This window comes from Magnolia sinica, chromosome 1 (genome assembly GCF_029962835.1).
Source record: "Magnolia sinica isolate HGM2019 chromosome 1, MsV1, whole genome shotgun sequence".
Lineage (NCBI taxonomy): Eukaryota > Viridiplantae > Streptophyta > Magnoliopsida > Magnoliales > Magnoliaceae > Magnolia > Magnolia sinica.
In genome coordinates, this window is record NC_080573.1 from 132,272,942 (window position 1) to 132,291,675 (window position 18,734).

Here is an 18,734-nt window from a genome sequence, read left to right on the forward strand (position 1 = left end):
ATCTATTTTTATAGATAATTTTATGGTATGGGAAAATTTAAAAAAAAAAAAAAAAACAGGTATATCCCAATCTCAATTGGACCACATTAGAAGAAACAGTGTTGAATGAACTTTGACCATTCAAAACTTTTTTTGAGGGCCATAAAGGTTTTGAAACAACCTGATCTTTGTTTTTTCCCTTAATCTGGGTCTATATGACCTAATTAACAGATTGGATGTCAAATAAACAGTACAGTGGGCCTTAGGAGGATTTAAATGATGGATATCCAATTACTATTATTTTCCTATGGTGTGGTCCACCTGATATTTTTATCCATCTCGTTTTTGGGATAAAGCCCTAAAATGATCTTTAAAAATGGATGAACGGAGTGGATAATACACATACATCATGGTGGGGCCCACATACATCATGGCTGGACCACACTGCAGGCAATAGTTGAATTGCACATCTACCGTTGAAAAATTCTTGGGGGCCACAGAAGTTTTGGATATGCTTAAATTTTGGGCTCATCCCCTTGAATTAGATGGAAAAACGGATGGACGGCTTAGATAGACCACATACATTCAAAGTGGGCCTAACCGAGTTTAGTCAGTACGATAGGAGCGTACTCCTTAGTGCGCACAGGCGTCCGTCGGATTTACCTCCCAGGGCGAGAGGTTTTTCGCATTCGCAGGGCGCGAACTCCTCACCGTGAGCGGGATTTTCGCTCGGCGAAATCCGATTTCCCGGTGCGAGAGTGATTTTCGCTCGATGTGAAATCCGATTTCCCACTGCAAGAGGGATTTTCACTCGAAGGAAGAAATTAAAAAACCCTAAAGAGGGGAGATGGCGAGAAAAGAGGGGTTTTGCATACACATACCGGCTTTGCCGATCGAGAAGCTCCTCTTCTAGCTCCGGTTCTGACTTCCGATTAACTAGGTACGAAAATCACTCTGAAATTTGTTTTCCCAATATTTATCAGAGAAAAGAGGGGTAGGTAGCTACAATTTTCTCGTGGGGTTGGTGGCTACAGTCGATATTCCAAAAATATCGGACGGACGCGGATAATATCTCCCGATATTTCGTTGATAATGGAGTACGAAATGGCATATTCCGATAATATCACCCATTTCAAAAAAATCGCCGATATTTCACCGATTTTTCGCCGACAACTAGAAGAGAAACGAATTTAGGGGTTTTCGGTGTCGCAGGGCTAGCAACACCGATATTATCGTCGATATTATCGACATTTCGCCGATAACTCGAACACTGGTCATAATCAAGCAGCGGCCCACATCGTAAATAATCCAATCTTCCATGTGAGGACTAAGCGCATAGTAGTCGACTGTCGTTTCATGCAAGAGAAGATTGCTTCCAAGGAGATTACTACAACTTATATTCAATCCAAATCACAGATTGCAAAATCCTCACTAAGGCCTTACCATATGCGCAATTTTCTTTACTATGTTCCAAGCTGGGCATGACAAATATCTATGCTCCAGCTCGAGGGTGACTGTTGGAGTGGGAAACATTATATTTTTGGGTAATCCTACGGATTACCATATGTTTTCCTTTATTAGTTTATTGATATAAATTGGAGAGGGGGGTGAGATGTGACCCTAATCTCAATTAGCCCTAAAATACAAGGACAAAACACCGAGTCTCTCTCGATGAAACCTACCATGGCAACAAATATCACAGGACAAACGTTGAATTCATTGTAGCTCGTGCATACAGATCCAACCACATAAGGTCATTGAATGAACTATCTTGGATCGTTGAATGAACACTTCTCGTATTTTGCTAATGAATAAGGTGCTCCCGTCAATACAACTCGTATAAGGATCAGCCAACACACATCTTCAGCTAATCCCACGAGCTCATCCAAATCAAGCACCATAGCAACAACTCCTAGAAGACATGCATCGCCACCTACCTTGCCCACTTCCAGTGACTCATAGTGCCTAAAACTCTCACAACATCACAATAACAAACAGACTTATAAACAAACACGTACACCTTAATAATGGTGAATACTCATCATGCACCTTGTTAAAAAGTGGAGGTGTTAAGGTCCAACACCCCACCTGCACATCAAAAACCACTACGGGATTGAAGAGATGTTGAAAAGTCTGAGGTGCCTCTGTGTTGGACAAAATGTGGGTTCCTTCAAACTCTTCTGACATCATGCTCAGAACATGAAGCTCCGCATGCTCTATGGGACTCAACCCCAAACCTTGGGCAAGTCACCCAATGTTGTGTTAGAATATTCTTCTAGCAATGGCGTCACCATGTCGAGCACTTGCATCTCACCTCCAACCATTACTTCCTTAAGTGGCCCTAGAGAGAAGGTTCTCGCCCTCCCCCTTGATGGGCTTGATTTTAAGCTTCCTTTGGATCAACACAAGGACAACTCTCTCGTCATTGTGTTTGAACGAGCAATTGTTATGGCAGCCATTGTGTATGGCCCCATGGTCGTATTGCCACAATAAATCCATGAGAACATGGCATGCATCCACATCGCACTACACTTTATCGAAATATTGTTTATCAATTGAAAATGAAACTAAGTATCACTTGGAAATCGTTACCTTGCTTCTGTTACTTATCCAAGAAAGCATGTACAATGTAGGATGGGCTTCCATTGGTAGGGTAGCTACAACTTGTCAATGGCTTCTCATGAAATCACATTTTCACAGCTCCCACCATCTACGACGACCTTGCATACCTTGTCGCTGACAATACACTGCAAAGGATGATCGTCTGCCTCAAATCTTCCAGATCAGAGTTCTTTGGCATCTAAATGCTCTTGTGGAGCACAAGTGTCTTATCATCATCACCATAGACAACATCTACTACATCGAAACATGCATGCACACATAAGCTCATTTCTTGGATCAAAACCACCCTCCACCTCAGCGTGCATGACCATTCCTTGGTTGTCCTCCTCTAGGTAGGAGGTCTTCTTGCAACATTAAGATACCCAATGCCCCGGATTGCCAAATTTGAAGCAAGCACCGAGCATCCATGGTGTTAACCTTCTGCGAGGATTAAAACCAGTCGCAACATAAGCTCTTATCAGATGGGTTACCACAGCCCTCCAACGTGCCTAGTTACGAGTTGATTGTCAAACTCATAGAGGCCATTACGGGCCACCAAGAAATTGAATTCTTTGATGTATGCACCCACGCATCGATCCCCTCTCCACTATGTGTGCAATTGTTGATGCATTTGCTACTCATAGTTGAAGGGAAGAAACAGTTTCTGCAACAAGCATTGCATCTTTCTCCATGCAATGAACTTGGATTGTCCTTGGCACCCCCATGTGCGGTAGATTTGCTTCCCACCATGTCGAGACCCAATCTTTGAAGATACTCTCTATTGTATTGGATCTATATACCACTCATTCAATCCAGTCCATTCATTTCATTTAAGACCTGGAATTGTAATCCCTTTCATTTCTTCAATCATTGAGTAGAACTATTAAGTAACTCAATGTTTCATTCAAATGAATCATTTCAACCAACTGTTTTTACGTAGATGATAAGTCAAAAAGGCAGTAGGAATTACAAAACAGTGCAGTAGCAATAAATGCCTAGTACTTCCAGAATCTCATCACCATTTTTCATTTTGGATTTTTCATCCCATATCCCTCCCCAAAACAAGAGGAACAGATCTTTGATTGGTATCCCCTTTCCTTGAATTGGGATGCATACATTGAGAATCCAATGTGAAATTCATTTGGATGAGATAGACATAAGGTACCCAATTAATCATTTAGGTTACACAAAATCGCAGCTAGAAAAAAGATAGGTTGGGTCACTATGTTAAGTTAATTTTGTATCGTATAATAACAAAAAAAAAAAAAAAAACTAATTCTTGTATGTGCTCCTAGGAAACGTATGGCGGTATGGGTACTCTATTCGATTGATCAGGAACAATTGAAAAAAGCCAGACCAAGGAAGTCTCTCTTCGAATCTTGAATATGCCAATCCTCCTGAACTTTGTTGAAAATAAATACCTGCTCGATGGTGTCAAACAACTCGACGAAATCATTGGCGTGGAGTCCTCCATGGAACATGGAATCTCAATCTTGATGCCAAGATTGACTCGACAATTGTCATTTCTTTGTCTTCTCAACTGATCTCTATCAAACGCCTCGTACAAAGGCACTTGACAACAAGAGGAATCCAACTCACTTGACAAATCTAGATTCATGCTTCCACAAAACGATAACAAATTAACATAATACGCAGCAAGAGAGTTTCAACTTGCTTTTAGAGTCGCTTTATCTCCTTGCATGGGGATCAATCATGACCTCTTCTTGAGGTGTTGCACAACCACAACCCCCTTCCACAAGGCAGCATCAACAAATCATTGACACTGGTGCACATCCGATTGGCACCCCTTAAAAAATTATGCACTGCTGATCTGAGAGCTTTCCAAAGGATTTCTGCCAAAATCCCACTCTGATACCACCTAATGCAACCCTGGATCTAACTATCAATGGAAAAAACCTGAAGGAGACCTATTTGCAAGAGAAAAGGAGAGGAGGAAATGGCGGAATTGGGGATTTACGAGGATTGGATTGCATTTAAGTAACCAAACACCTCTCAAGCATATACACAAGGAAAACTCTCTTAATTTCCTTACAAATCTTAGAATTGAATTACAATGCAGTAATCATCTTGTTCACACAAACCCTGAAACCACCTAACTAATCTCCTTGCTAATTCTACCTAATCCTTACAATTAGTTGCCAAAAATACAACCAACTAATCATTGTTACAACCAGCATTCGAAATATCGGTATCGTGTTACGTATCGCATCCTTACCTTAGGATACGGATATGTATCAGTTTTTTTTTTTTTTACGGATAACTGGAAATTTATTGAAAAGGAGAAAAAGATACAAAAGAGAGAAGAAGTCTGCTGAGGAGGCAGACAACTAGTGACCTAAAAAAAAGCAAATCAAAGTCTTCAAGCCCGTTTACAATGCCCACCCATTCATAGATCAGGTTTTTAACTCTGGACCAAACATGTTGGACCGAAGCAGATTTGTCGTTGAAGCATCTGTTGTTCCTTTCCTCCCATACTAACCACCATACGGCAAGAATCACCATTCTCCAAATGCGCATGTTAGACTTACCGATCTTGATCCCGTGCCAAGCCGAAAGCAAATTGCAGGAAGACATCGGATTACACCAGCTAATATTAAATCGAGTGAAAAATTCGGCCCAAATCTGAGAGATGAAAGGGCAGTGGATAAGGAGGTGTTCCACTAATTCCTCTTCTTTCATGCAACATAGGCAGATGTTGATGATATACATACCCCTTTTCTTCAGATTGTCTACCAGGCGAAGCAGAGATGTATTGGGGGGGGGGGGGGCGCATCGTACTTCCAAATAAACGGAGCAGCTGAGGACGAAGGAACACGTGAGAGGGAAAGCTGAGAGTAGAAAGATCGAACCGAAAAAACACTGCTTTTTTCTCGAGTCCATAAGAGCTTGTCAGGGGAGGAAGGGTCAGGCGCGGCTTTGGAGATGAAGAGAGGGAGATCCACGTACTCTGAGATCTCCCATTCGTGAAGGTTTCTGAAGCACTTCACGTCCCAGACTACATTAGTGTTAGAAAAAGAAAAGCAACTAGCAACGGGGATATTTTTTTGAGGGCTCAGGCGATAAATGTTAGGGAACCGGGTCATCAATGGCATCTCCCCTATCCACAGGTCTTCCGAAAACCGAATGGAATGGCCATTACCGAGCTCAAAGCAAATGTTGTTGAGCATTTCCTTTTTAGATCGCAAAATGCCTTTCCAAATGGGCGAAGCCCTGTGCACTGACGACTCTTTGGTCCACCAACTTCCTAGAGAACGATCATATTTACCTTTAATAATGGAATTCCAGAGGGTGCCTCCTTCAGTACCCAGTCTCCAGATCCACTTGCCGAGGAGGGCCTGGTTCATGATCTTCAAATTTTTAATGTCGGCGCCGCCCTCTTGGAAGTGTTTACATATTTCCTACCAATTGAGAAGGTGGAACTTCTTCTGGTTTTCCTTCCCGCACCACATAAAATCACGTCTCAACTTGTCAATAGCCATCAGCACTGAAGAGGGACATAAAATATATGGGCAGGTTGGACAGAGCTGCCTTGATGAGAGTGAGACGGCCCCCTATCGAGAGGTATCTGCATTTCCATCTAGCAAGGAATTTCTGAAATTTGACGATGACTTTGTCCCACATTGATTTCGGGGGAAGGCCAATAGCGAGAGGGAGCCCCACGAAGAAAGAAGGAAGAGAAGCTGTATGGCAGCGGATGGATTCTGCGTACCTGGCAGTGTCTGAATCCGACAGATTGACTCCATAGAGTTTAGATTTGATCATATTGATTCTCAAACCTGAGACAGCCTCAAAGCATCGAAGAGTTGTGTGCAGATTATCGATGAATTCTTGGGAAGCCACGGAGAGAATGAGGGTGTCGTCGGCAAGCTGGATATGGGTAATTGGAGGGGACACCCCCGGCATCTTGATGCCACAAAGAACTCCTTCCTCCTGACCTTTGAGCAACATTTGGGATAGGGCCTCACCGATCACTATAAATAGCAGGGGGGATAATGGGTCACCCTGACGGAGTCCTCTGAAGCTGCTGAAGAAACCAGTCGGAGTGCCGTTGAGAAGAACAGAGAAGTGGGTTGATCTGATACATGCACTGATCCACCTTCTCCATCTAGCGCCAAAACCCATGCGGCCCAGCGTATATAGCAGAAAGTCCCACTCCACGTGATCGTAGGCTTTTTCTATATCCAGTTTGCACAGGACAGCCTTTTCACCAGATTTGTGGCACGAATGAAGCACTTCGTTAGCTGTGAAGGCACAATCAACAATCTGTCTGCCCTTGATGAAGGCACTCTGGTTCATCGAAATAAGTTTTCCCACAACCTTAGAGAGGCAAGAAGAAAGCACCTTAGATAATATCTTGTAAGGGCCCCCTATCAAATTGATAGGTCTGAATTCCGAGAAAGAACAAGCACCTGTCACCTGAGGGATTAGGGCTATAAATGTCGCACCTAGCCCTTCAGATAATCTACCTCTGTTATGATTGAATTCCATAACATCTAATCGGATAATGTCCCAAAAGGTTTGGAAAAATGCCATTGGGAATCCATCAGGGCCTGGAGATTTATCTCTACCCAGCTCATGAACTGCCAGCTTCACTTCTTCTTCAGAAAAAGGGGCCTCTAGGGTATTAGCTTCCATCTCATCCAGCGATTGGAACTGAATGCTATCGAGCAACGGTCTAGTCCATCCTTCAGAAGAGAGGAGGGATCTGAAGTGGTGTAAAGCGTGATCCGATATCTCCTGTCTATCCTCTGTACGTGCGCCGTCGACTGTGATGCTGTAAATGGCATTAGCATGGGCTCGCATGTTGGCAATGTTGTGGAAGAATTTTTTGTTCTCGTCTCCTTCAGCAATCCATCTCACTCTGGATTTCAATTTCCATAATGATTCATCCTGCATCGCCCTAGCCTCTATATCTTGAATAATCTAGATGCGTCTTCCCAGCACTTCAACAGACATCCGGGAGCCCTCAGCATCCACATCAATTTGCTGGAGTTCTGTTAGTAATTCTGTCATTTCAGCTTCCTTCTTACCCAGCTCGTCGGCTTTCCATTCCTTCAGTTTCTCCTTTAACATCCTAAGTTTGCATAAGAGTTCATGACCTGCAAAACATTCGGCTTGAAGATTGGGCCACCATTCCGCTATCCGCTTATTGAAGCCATTGATGCCTATCCATGAAGAGTTGAATCGGAAAGGTTTCAGACCCCAGCTTTCGTCTTCTAGCCTCAACAGAATCGAAGTGGTCCGAAGTGGTTCTAAGGAGGGCCATTTGGGACGCTGACGGAAATGCCTCCAACCAGTCTGTAAACAGAAGGAATCTGTCAAGTCTGGATTGGATGGGATGTAAGCGCCAATTGGACCAGGTATATCTAGCCCCAAACAGAGGAAGATCGACTAACTCATGAGATTGAATCCAATCAGAGAACTCTTCCATGGCTGGAGTGGCTCTTCTCTTCCGAGAGTGTTCCTCTGCAAACCTGATAACGTTGAAATCTCCTACGAAGTAGCACGGACCTGAGAAGGATTGCCTAGTACTAGTCAGCTCTTCCCAAAAAGTTGGTCTAATAAGAGACGAATTAGGGCCGTAAGCAAAGGAAATTAAACAACAGAAAGACGAGAACTTATCTTTTAGGGTAACTGAGACCGAAAAAGACCAATAGAAGAGGAAAGAAGATCCCATTTGGATGATTTCCATGCTAGGATAATGCCACCTGAATTTCTTGAGGCATTGAGGGGGACCCACTTAGCGTCCTTCGCTTTCCAACGGGAGGCCAGAAGGCTGTCGTTGAACATGGGAACCTTAGTTTCCTGAAGACAGTTAATGTCCGAGTCTCTTCTTCCTATCGAGTCTTTGATCAGGCACCTCTTCTGCTTGGAGCCCAACCCCCCAACATTCCATGAGAAAATTCTCATTGGGCCACCGATCTTCCCTGGGAACCCTGTCTTCCTTGCCGCACCATGGGGGCTGGCATTAATCCTAGGCTCGGATGCAGACTCTGAAGCTCCCGACTGCCAGTGGACCTGGGGGCATGTTTCGTGGGAGTGCGAGGAGAGGGGAGGGGTCTTCCTCTGTTTTCGATGCATTGGAAGAGGGCGATGAAGTCCTCTGGTCTGTCCCCGAACGTCAGCCCAAGTGACCTTCCGACGTGGCCCACCGCATCTCTAATCCAATTCTTCTTTTGAATGGATTGGAAGATTTCTTCTCTGCTTGTAGCTACTCCTGGGCTCGAATCTATACCCTCCTACTGCTGGCGGGGGTAGTCCGCACACATCCGCCGTGGTTCTACCACTATCATATCAGCTAGCGGGTCTTCCTGAAATTGAGTGATGGGTCCCAGATCCGCCCAATCACGAGAGTGGGGTATAAAATTAGGAGGGGATGAAGGAAGGGATGATTGAGTTTGAGATTCGGAGAGTCGGCTGTCGGAGTCGTCGGCTCTGGAAGCGTCGTCGGCCATAGCGAAGGAAGGGTGCTTCCTTGGGATCTGAAGGGTACTCGGGTAAGGCAGGGACTGGGTTAAAGCTGAGGGATGAGTGAGGAGGTTATCAGAAAGGGAGAAGGTTTTAGGGATAAGGGGGAGGGATTGGGACTCGGGTAGAGGGCAAGCAAGCGGGCTGTGAAAGGAAGGGTGACTCTGGACCCGACTCGTAAGATACGAAATCGTGATTCTCAGAAGACGTTATAAATGCGCTATCAGACGACGAGCCCACATGTCGAGAGGAGGATCCTTCTTCACATATCTTGGCCATGCGTCGACTCTCCGGGAATCGAGAGTCGTCAGAGCGCGGGCAACTACAAAGTAGACGCTACGAGGAATGGCATGGCTGGTCGAGGTCCGCCCACGTGTCCTTCTCCGCCAGGTGATTAATGAGGTGGTACGCTTCTCGATGAGATGTAGAAGGGGAGAAGCCACGTGGTTGCTTCTCCGGAGCGAGGAGTTGGCTTCTCTCAGATCAATGCTCAGCGGTGTCAGTACGCGACAGCGCTACGACCGCGAAAGAGCCACGTGTATCATCAACGGCCTAGATGGAAGCTCGATCAACGATGGAGGCTGGAGCGCTGACAGAGCCATGAACCGGTAGTCAGAGGAGAACGAGACTCGTGTTCCTTCACTACGCAGCGACTCTAGCGCTTGAAACTGAGCCGAAGAGGAAGCTTCTTTCGCCGTCCACACATCTCCCCACCTGGGATAGACTGTGTCGGGCATTTCTATCTGCACCGGAAGGAAGATTTGGCAGTTATCAACCTCCACAGTCAAGTGGGGAGGAAAGGGAGAGCCCTTCTTCCTCCTCACTCAGACTCTGATAACACCCAACTCCTCCCCGAGCTTCGTCTTGGAGTCCAGCTCGAGGAGGGAGCCAATACAAGAAACAGCCGAAATGAAAAACTCGTCATACCAGAGTTCCAGGGGGATTCTCCATATGAGAACCCATATATTTTCCATACCGAAAATGGAGTAATCCTCCCATAACATAACTTTTGCAACCGGCCCTTTCGAATGCAGGTGCCCTGCCATGGTTAACATATCTAGGTTAATCCCCGAGCATACCTTGACCCACAATCATTAAAGCCAATGGGTTTGATGATATAGTTTCCAGGGTGGAAACTAGTGCACTCCTTAATCCAATCTTTAACTTGTGAGAGCGAAACTCCGTCTTTAGCGACGATCACCAACGTCCCTGATAGCTCCGCTCTTGCTCGTTTGAAGCTCTCCTAGCTGATAGAGAGGGTATTGTCCCTCTGAGCATTGTTAAGTTCCTCTCTGGCAGGCCTGGGTGAAACACTGTCTTCCTTATCAGTTTTGGATTGAGTAAGGGGTTGGTCGATGGGTGATGGTTTATGTTGGAGGACGGCATCTCTGAATGAGTGGCCGTCCATATGCATGGACTAAGAGGAAGGGTTATGGCTGGTGAGTTCTTTGGGAGAACCAAGATTGGCGGCCTTTCTATGTTGATCTCTATATTTTGGCCCGAATCTCGCGCGTTGGATCAGCATCGGAACTCCTGCATATTTAACTCCATGAAGCATTTCGACCGCTCTGGCGAGCTCCGTCTCCGAGCTCATTCTAACCAGCGCGAACCCCCAATAAACGCCGCTTTCCTTATCTCTCGGCATTACTACATCCATGACCGCTCCTGCACGCCCAAATACTCTAGACATATTGATTGGGAGCCAACCTTCCGAGTATCCCCTGACGAGTAAGGTAAGGTAAGAGCTCCTCTTCCTTTCTGCTGATGTTGGAGACATGTGGGTGCATTTCGAGTAAGACACCTGTTTCCATCCATAACCTCCCTGATCGTCCGATTCCGTGTTTTCTTCATCAGCAGTAGCGTCTGAAATGCCTCGCGTTCTTCCCCTGTTTGCTTCACCTAAACCTTTTGTCGCCCTGGATACAAATGGACAATGATCGTTGTTTCTATACCTCATGTTCTCGCTCTCGTTCGCCTTCGCCTTCTCCTTCTCCTTCGCCTTCATGATTCTCTTGCTCTTTCTGCAGGTGACATTAATATCAAACTGATTTTGATCTAACAAAGTAATCTTCACCAACAGATATGTATCAGTTATCGCACGGGATATATCGTTTGTATTTTTATTTTTTATTTTTTACACGCACACACACACACCCCCCCACACACTCACGCCTTATTTTTTGAAAATTGACAAGGAATTAACAAATCGGTAGATCAACCCTCATACATGCTTGATTTCATGTTTGGAGTTCAACATTGCAAGTAATTTGGGAGAAATTGGGGAAATTTCGAATTTTCCCTAAATCGGACCATACATATTCAAATTTCAAAATTAGAGTGTATGTGATGATCATTTTATCAAATACTCCTAAATACTTCGAAATTAGTCTCAATTGACAGCTGGTTGAAGGAAAATTTTGAAAAAAAAAAAAGGAAGCATAGAGAACAAGAAGAACCAATGGATATCGAAATCAAAGCTCCAACTCTATGATTTTTTTTTCCATGCAAAACATGAAGTACCAATGGATTTGTAACCATTTGACACTGATTTAACATAATTTCAACCAAAAAAAAAAAAAGATCATAAATTGAAAATGCTCACTAAATCAAACATGTGGGATATATCGACACTACCTGTGCGTTTCGTATCGCACAGGTGGGATACAAGATATATCATAGGACATATCGGCCGATATTGTCAATATTTAAAACATTGGTTACAGCTACTACTAACCAAAACAAACTCAACAGAAACAAAACAAAACAAAACAAAAGTTAACTGAATTCCCACCCTAAGTTCAATGGCAAAAAACAGTAGGAAACAAAGAACTCTGATGGCTGGCAAAGAAAGTTTTCCTGCCATCCAGGGACCCCAACTGACTAAGGTTGAGATCTCTGGCTGGAGAGAAACTTCACCCACCAAGCAGTAAGGCACAGTGGTTGGTGGGAAAAGTATTCCCGCCCATAATCACATCAGTGTTGGGTCACGGTTGCTAGCCTACGCCACCACACAGACTGTTGTCTTGACACCTTACTCTCTGCCTCAATAAAGGTTCACATCCCACCAGCTTCCATCAGAAATGTAATACCTCCCAGTAAAGTGGTAAAGTGCAACACAAATGCCATATGTCCACCAACCAGTAAGGCACAGTGGTTGGTGGGAAAAATATTCCCACCCATAAGAGATGTCTCTACTCACATCGGTTTTGGGTCACGGGCGCCGGCCCACGCCACCACACCAACTGTTGACTTGAGACCTCACTTTCTGCCTCAATAAAAGTTCACATCCCACCAGTTTCCATCAGAAATGTAATACCTCCCAGTAAAGTGGCAAAGTGCAATATAAACACCATATGTCCAGGGCAGCACAATTACTTGCACAATATTTAGTACGCCTCTTCTTACTAAAAAAATATACTACACCTCTTGGCCCATGAATTTGCTTATTCTCTTTTCATTAGTAAGATGGTAATTACCAAAGCTTCAACAAAGGAGGCTATTTCCATTTATAAATGCATAAAAAATACTCCAGCAGCACTAGACTACCTTAATCAATCACATAGTGTTGCTTCCATTTTCGTATTGTGGTGGGGAGGCATAGTTGAAGGTAAAAAATTCTCTGTCAAAAGTTGAAGTTTCAGAATTGCCATCTTAAGATCAACAATTAAATCAACAGTAAGGATTAAAAAATCTCTTGCGCATGGTTCATGCATTTGCAGTTGTTATCAATGGCAGTAATAAATCCAAATTGCATCTGATATTCAGTGTATATCCTTACCAATGTGAGTGCAAATTATGGCATTTGCAATGGAGTGCAAAGAGTTCCATTTTGCCCATAATGTCGACATAATTTTCTTTTTCGGTGATAAAAGAAGCATTCTTGGATGGAGGGTCAACAGTAAGAACTAAAAAATCTCTTGCGCACAGTTCAAGCATTTGCAGTTGTTATCAATGGCAGTAATAAATTCAAATTTCATCGGATATTCAGTTTATATCCCTACCAATGTGAGTACAAATTATGACATATGCAATGTAGTGCAAAGAGTTCCATTTTGCCCATAATGTCACATAATTTTCTTTTTCGGTGATGAAAGAGGCATTCTTGGATGGAGGGAAAGGAGAACAGATGCAACAGGACAATAGTCGAATATGACACACCCTTTTTTTGTGGGCAACATGACACACCATGTGGGAGGTGAGTTGTTCACATGCCACGCCCTTCAAAAGCCACAGTAGAGCTTTCATAGTTTGATACACAATCAGCATCCAATTTGCCTCCGTCTGGGCATGCAACACCTTACAGAGACAAGATACAAGGATATTTTAGATGCTACAATCCAAGTTACCTTGAACACAATGCAGGATAGGGTGTCCATTTAACTCATGATGTAAACAATGAGTAGCATTAGCATACTAAAGACATGTTATTACAATACAACTATAGCATCAGGAGAAATCTTTTCCTCAGGTTTCAATGGATGCCCTCAAAGCGAGGATACCCCAAATGCCCTAGAATTCCTCCACTTGGCTTAAAACATATGAAAGGTTCTCATGAAAAAAAAAAAGCTAAGAAATTACTCGTCAGAAAACAGCTTTCGGTAACGCTCCAGAAAGCATCAAGCAAGTCATGATATGTAAACAGCAGATGCTTGTGCAGAGACACTCATGCCTTGTGAAACATGCAAACTGCATAGGAATCTCTTGCAAGATTTACATGCCAAATTAACAATGCTTAGAGACTAGTCTACATGATAACATGAAAGAACACCATTTTCTACTAATCAACCAAAACAATAAAGTAGAAATAAATACTGCAATTCAGAGCCCATGGAAAAGTATTAATTGGTATGGACCTCTCTGCAATGTCTTGAGCAATGAGCTTTCATCCAGCCTATCAACTTTAACCAATGCTTTGACATATTCAGCAAGTGCCGATGGGTTAGAATGAAGTGAAGGCCGACTTTCAAATAGTTCAATTACTCCTTCTGCGTCGTTGCGAGCATGAAGCTCTCTCAGAAATGCCACATCATTCATGCCATCTGTGTCGCGTACTCTACGGGCAAAATTGCCAACATAACTTGATTGGAACCTTTCTTGAAAACTTATCAACCTACTCCCTGCAAATGAAAAGGACAAGAAAATTATCTATATGGAAATGTTTAATCTTCAGTGTTATCCTTTGATTAGTAATAGCAACAGTTAAAGAAAAAGATCACGCAAACAACCAATCTGCAAATGATTTTTTTTTCCTTTTTGAGTGGAGCAATCTGCAAATGAAACTGAAACAGCAATCGGAAAAATCACAGCTTCATGGCAGAAAGAGGAGTCGTGCAACTCAGCATAATCATGACTAGCAAAAGGCAGTAAACTGATTCCATTGATCTTTATATCACGAACAAGACTAAAACTAAGTTGAAGCCTATGATATCCAAAAACTAAGTTGGAGCCTATGTCAGTCAAAAACTAAGTTGGAGCCTATGTTATCCATGTACAGGTAGAGGTGCCAAGCACATCAAGAACCAATACGAGAGATCCTCCGAACCCTAAATTGTCAATACATGGGCATGATAAGAATTGGTTAAAAACAAGGAGAAGATATCCAATAGTTTCCCAAATCAATGTTATTAACTGTGTGTTAAAGAGGGAAAAAACTTGCATTTTAGCCAGGCCAATGGCTTGGAGCAGTTCAACTTAATTTGAAACTAAGTAGTTTCTAGAGTTCAAAACCTGAGATATGGAGTTCAATTCTCTGTGAAGGGGAAAAAAAGCTTGTTAAAAGATGATACAGCTGAGCCACATCCCAGGTGCATGTCTTTTCCTTATCTAGGTATTCAAGTCATGCACTAGACGTCTTTTGAAGGATCCAAATCTCTTAAAAGTTGGAATAAACCCTCCTAAATCTAAATTTCCATCTAGTGCTTTTTCCTGTTTGAGTCCTTCACTTGGACTCATTAGCATTAAACATAAACCACAAATATATCTATCCATCATCAGAGCTGAAAATGCACGAGTAAAAAGAATATGTTACTAAACAGCAGAAGATCCAGCTGTGAACAGCATCCAATATCAACATACCACTGCCACCTTGGAACTTGTACAAAGTGAGGTGAGGTCTACCACCCAGTTCACTAGAATGCAGCAAGTCCAATCGCTTTCTTGCAACCTGTGTCAGTAAAAAGAAAAAAAATTTGACAAAAGGAAGAAATCCCCTAGAATGTGAGAAAGAATTCCCCAACTATGATTTCATGTGTTTTATGCATCAAAGATTCAAAAGCATCCTGCTTGAGTTTTGAATACCTACTGAGATGTGAAGCAGTAGTGCAGTCTACAGAACTACCCAAACCCATGTGTCGATACAAAACAGGAACACAGCATATCAGAGAAAGAAAAATACCAAACGCATATAGCTTTGTGCTTTTGTAGACAAATTTGAGTTGAACTATGCATGGGAAATAAGTAGTTCAACCTATGAAGAACACATCATGAAAGGGAATGAAACAAGCAAATGCAAGTCCCCATCTATGCCCACTAAATGCACGCGATTTTGTCTATCCAACTTTATCTAAAAGCCATTTTTTTCCTTTAAACCACATGCCATGCATGACAAAATAGTTTGACACAGATGTGAATGGACCCCTACAAAAATGTCCCAAGAAACGAGTGCCACGTAGCTAAAAAGAAATACAAAAGAATGCCCCTAACATGGAGACGAAAACAGCTAAAGCATGCAAATTGACAATAGAAGGAGGAAATGATAAGAGTATGCTTAGATTTCAACAAATACAACAGGAGCTGCTCTTGATCCCACCTCAATTAAGTAGGCAAGAAGCGCAAGATCTGGCTGTTGAACTCAAAGCTAATAAACTCGGAAGCATCAGAAATACAAATTTTCTAAGTAATATACAACAGACCGTGAAAATTGCCAAAGCCTTTGAAACTGATAGGAAACACACAAGGGAGGTGTTTGGTTAGGCAACAAAAGGAGCCATTATCTTTCACTGTGTCTGGATGGATTCCCATTTCTCCATTTAGATTAGAAATGTTTTCTATCATTTAAAAAAAATGCAATTCTGGCTCTGTGCTGGTTTAACCAAAGGGGAGTTATTTAATACTCTGACAGAGTATGACGTTTGATATGCAGGCACTCAGCTACTGTACGTGTGGCATATACATTAACTCAAATTAAACTGACTAAATTGAGAACCCACTGCCACTAAGTCACAGTCCCAAAATCAGATTGTTCCATTCTAACCTTTGATCCATGGATGCTTATTTGTTGAAATAGGGCCATTGGATATTTTTCATTTTAACCGTCCAATAAATGCCCACCATTCCAATTGTCAGATAATCACGCGTGGTTTTTTATTCATGATACATCTAAACTGGGACTGATAACTCTGGGAGTTTAATTGACTTGTATGCCATGTTTGCAATTTCTAAGTACCTGTGTATCACCCATCACACTCTGTCAGAGTATCAAAGTTTTTTTCTCTAAAGTGATGCAAACCTAAATGCAACAAGTGGCTCTATCACGATGAATGCATCGTCCAAATGGAGGTGTTACCGAGTGAAGGTTTTCTCGTAATCTGATAATACCTCAGAAACCAAAACAATCAATGATTCAAGAGAAATGCCAAAGATATCCGGCGGAATAGATATTGCAATGATCTTCACACATCTTCTGGCGAAACAAAAAAAAAGAATTAAAAAACGATTTCCGGAAAAACCCTAAGCCCCGAACGGGTGAAAATTCAAAATGATGCGAGACTCTCAGTCATTCGGGAAAAAAAATTACGGAGTTGGGGGAATCGGCAATAGGAATTTTAAGATTTACGGATATGCCATCGAAAGAAAGAGAGAATGAAATCTTTTATTAGAGATGAGGAAGAAGAAGGAACAGGCCTGCGTGAGAAGTCGCCTCCAAGCCATCTCTCTCTCAGATGTGAAGAAAATGGATGAGTTCTGATACGCGGGGATAGACTTTTCGGAACTGGTTACTGGCTCCGTATATACGCTTCTTTCAGTGGAGAATTTATAGGAACGATTCGCGGCCCGCGTTTTTAACAGCGTACTCGACTTATCGATCTTCCCAGGGACACGGATCAGCTGGCGTTCCCAAACCGCCCCTGCGGCGGTGTGTTGATGTGTTGGGCGCTGTGGGGGCCAACGTGATGTTTTTTTTTTTATATATCCACGCCGTCCATACGTTCTCCCCCCTCATTTTAGATGATTAATCCCAAAATGAAATATTTCAGAAGCTCAATTGGACCACACAACAGAACACAATGGTGATTGAACGTTCACCATTCAAAATTTCTTGGGGGTCACAAAAGTTTTATATCAAGCCTGTATTTGTCGTTTTCCCTTGATCCAAAACTGAGTGACCTTATCAATAGTTTGGATGACAAATATCATTAGGGTGGCCCTGGAAAGTTTTCAACGGTGGGTGTCATCATCTCACTCTATCCTGTGGTGTGGTCCACGTTATCTTCGGAACTCCTTCATTTTTGGGTTCACTCCCTAAATTGAGCTAGAACAAAGGATGGACGGCGTGGATATAAAACAAATACATCAAGTTAGCCCCACAGCGCCCAACACGTCAACACACTACCTAACCCGCGTCCTCCTCACAGAGGATCGTATATGACCATTGTTCCATTTCGTCCCAGCCTTTTGATGCGATGTCGCAAATATCCAAGCTACATGACAATCCTAGCCTTTTCATTTTGTGTACTGCCAATAGACGGTTGATATTTGTCAGTGTGTTAAGGATGTTTGGATGCACGAAATTAGTCGATTCATGGATTTATAAGGTGATAAATCGGTATCTTTATGAAATTTAAAAGTATTTGTCACTGAATTAATCTAATTAACCTTGTAGTAAGACGAGTCTCCGATCCTTTGAAATCAATGAGATTGGCTATTTAAACCATTGAATCAATGGTCACAGAGATCAATGGTTGAAATCAAATATGATATAAAAGTAATCCAATAATGGATCTAAGCGATCCACCATGCATTCTACCCTTAGCAAGGTTAATCTAGGGGTGTGTTTGGTCCATGGGATTAAATGGTATAAAATTGTATTAAGGGATTAACATTATTATTGCACAATGATTACATATTTGGAAATACTATGGATAAAATTCTTGCTACGAGAAAAATACTAGCTTAAGCAAAACTAGGTTTGGTGGACTAAGAAATTCTAATCAACGAACCAAATTCACAACGGATATTGGTCACTTGTAGTAATGGATTATCCTAACCACTAATCAATGACTAAAAAATGGATTATCCATATTCATAATATCAGACAAAGGTTTAGTTGTTATTTATCATATGGGGTCCACTTTTGATTTTTCATCACCCAAAACATACCTTGATCCAGTGATGCTAACCATTTGCAATGGCTCAAAACTTGATGGCTAATATTGATTATGCAAGATCGGTTATCCGCTGGACCTTTCATCATGTGTGGACCATTTTGATTGCGTATCCCTCTCAATTATCACTTTGATCAAATGTTCTTTAGCCAACAGAACAATGGCTACATTTTAAGGTGTGGAATGATTCTCAAACTCTACCCCTTGGATGCCCTTGGTTTCTCACCCTCGTGATTTGGAGAATTTTAACTTATGTTTTTAATTACTAAGTCCATGATTTAT

General features: G+C 42.5%; 1 protein-coding gene across 2 annotated transcripts in view; it reads right to left on the minus strand.

The window, feature by feature from the left end:
• LOC131217944 (ATP-dependent zinc metalloprotease FTSH 4, mitochondrial-like) overlaps positions 1-17,129 on the minus strand; it is a 47,102-nt gene extending 29,973 nt beyond the window's left edge. The window contains exons 1-3 of one of the 2 annotated variants that reach the window (XM_058212695.1): positions 16,972-17,129; positions 15,145-15,232; positions 13,923-14,186 (exon numbers count right to left, since the gene is read on the minus strand). In XM_058212695.1, the coding sequence (XP_058068678.1) occupies positions 13,923-14,186; positions 15,145-15,232; positions 16,972-16,998 (379 nt within the window). In that variant the 5' untranslated portion in view covers positions 16,999-17,129. The remainder of the gene's footprint in view (positions 1-13,922; positions 14,187-15,144; positions 15,233-16,971) is intronic. The other variant, XM_058212696.1, reaches the window with a different exon arrangement.
• Between the last annotated feature and the right edge of the window lie 1,605 nt (positions 17,130-18,734).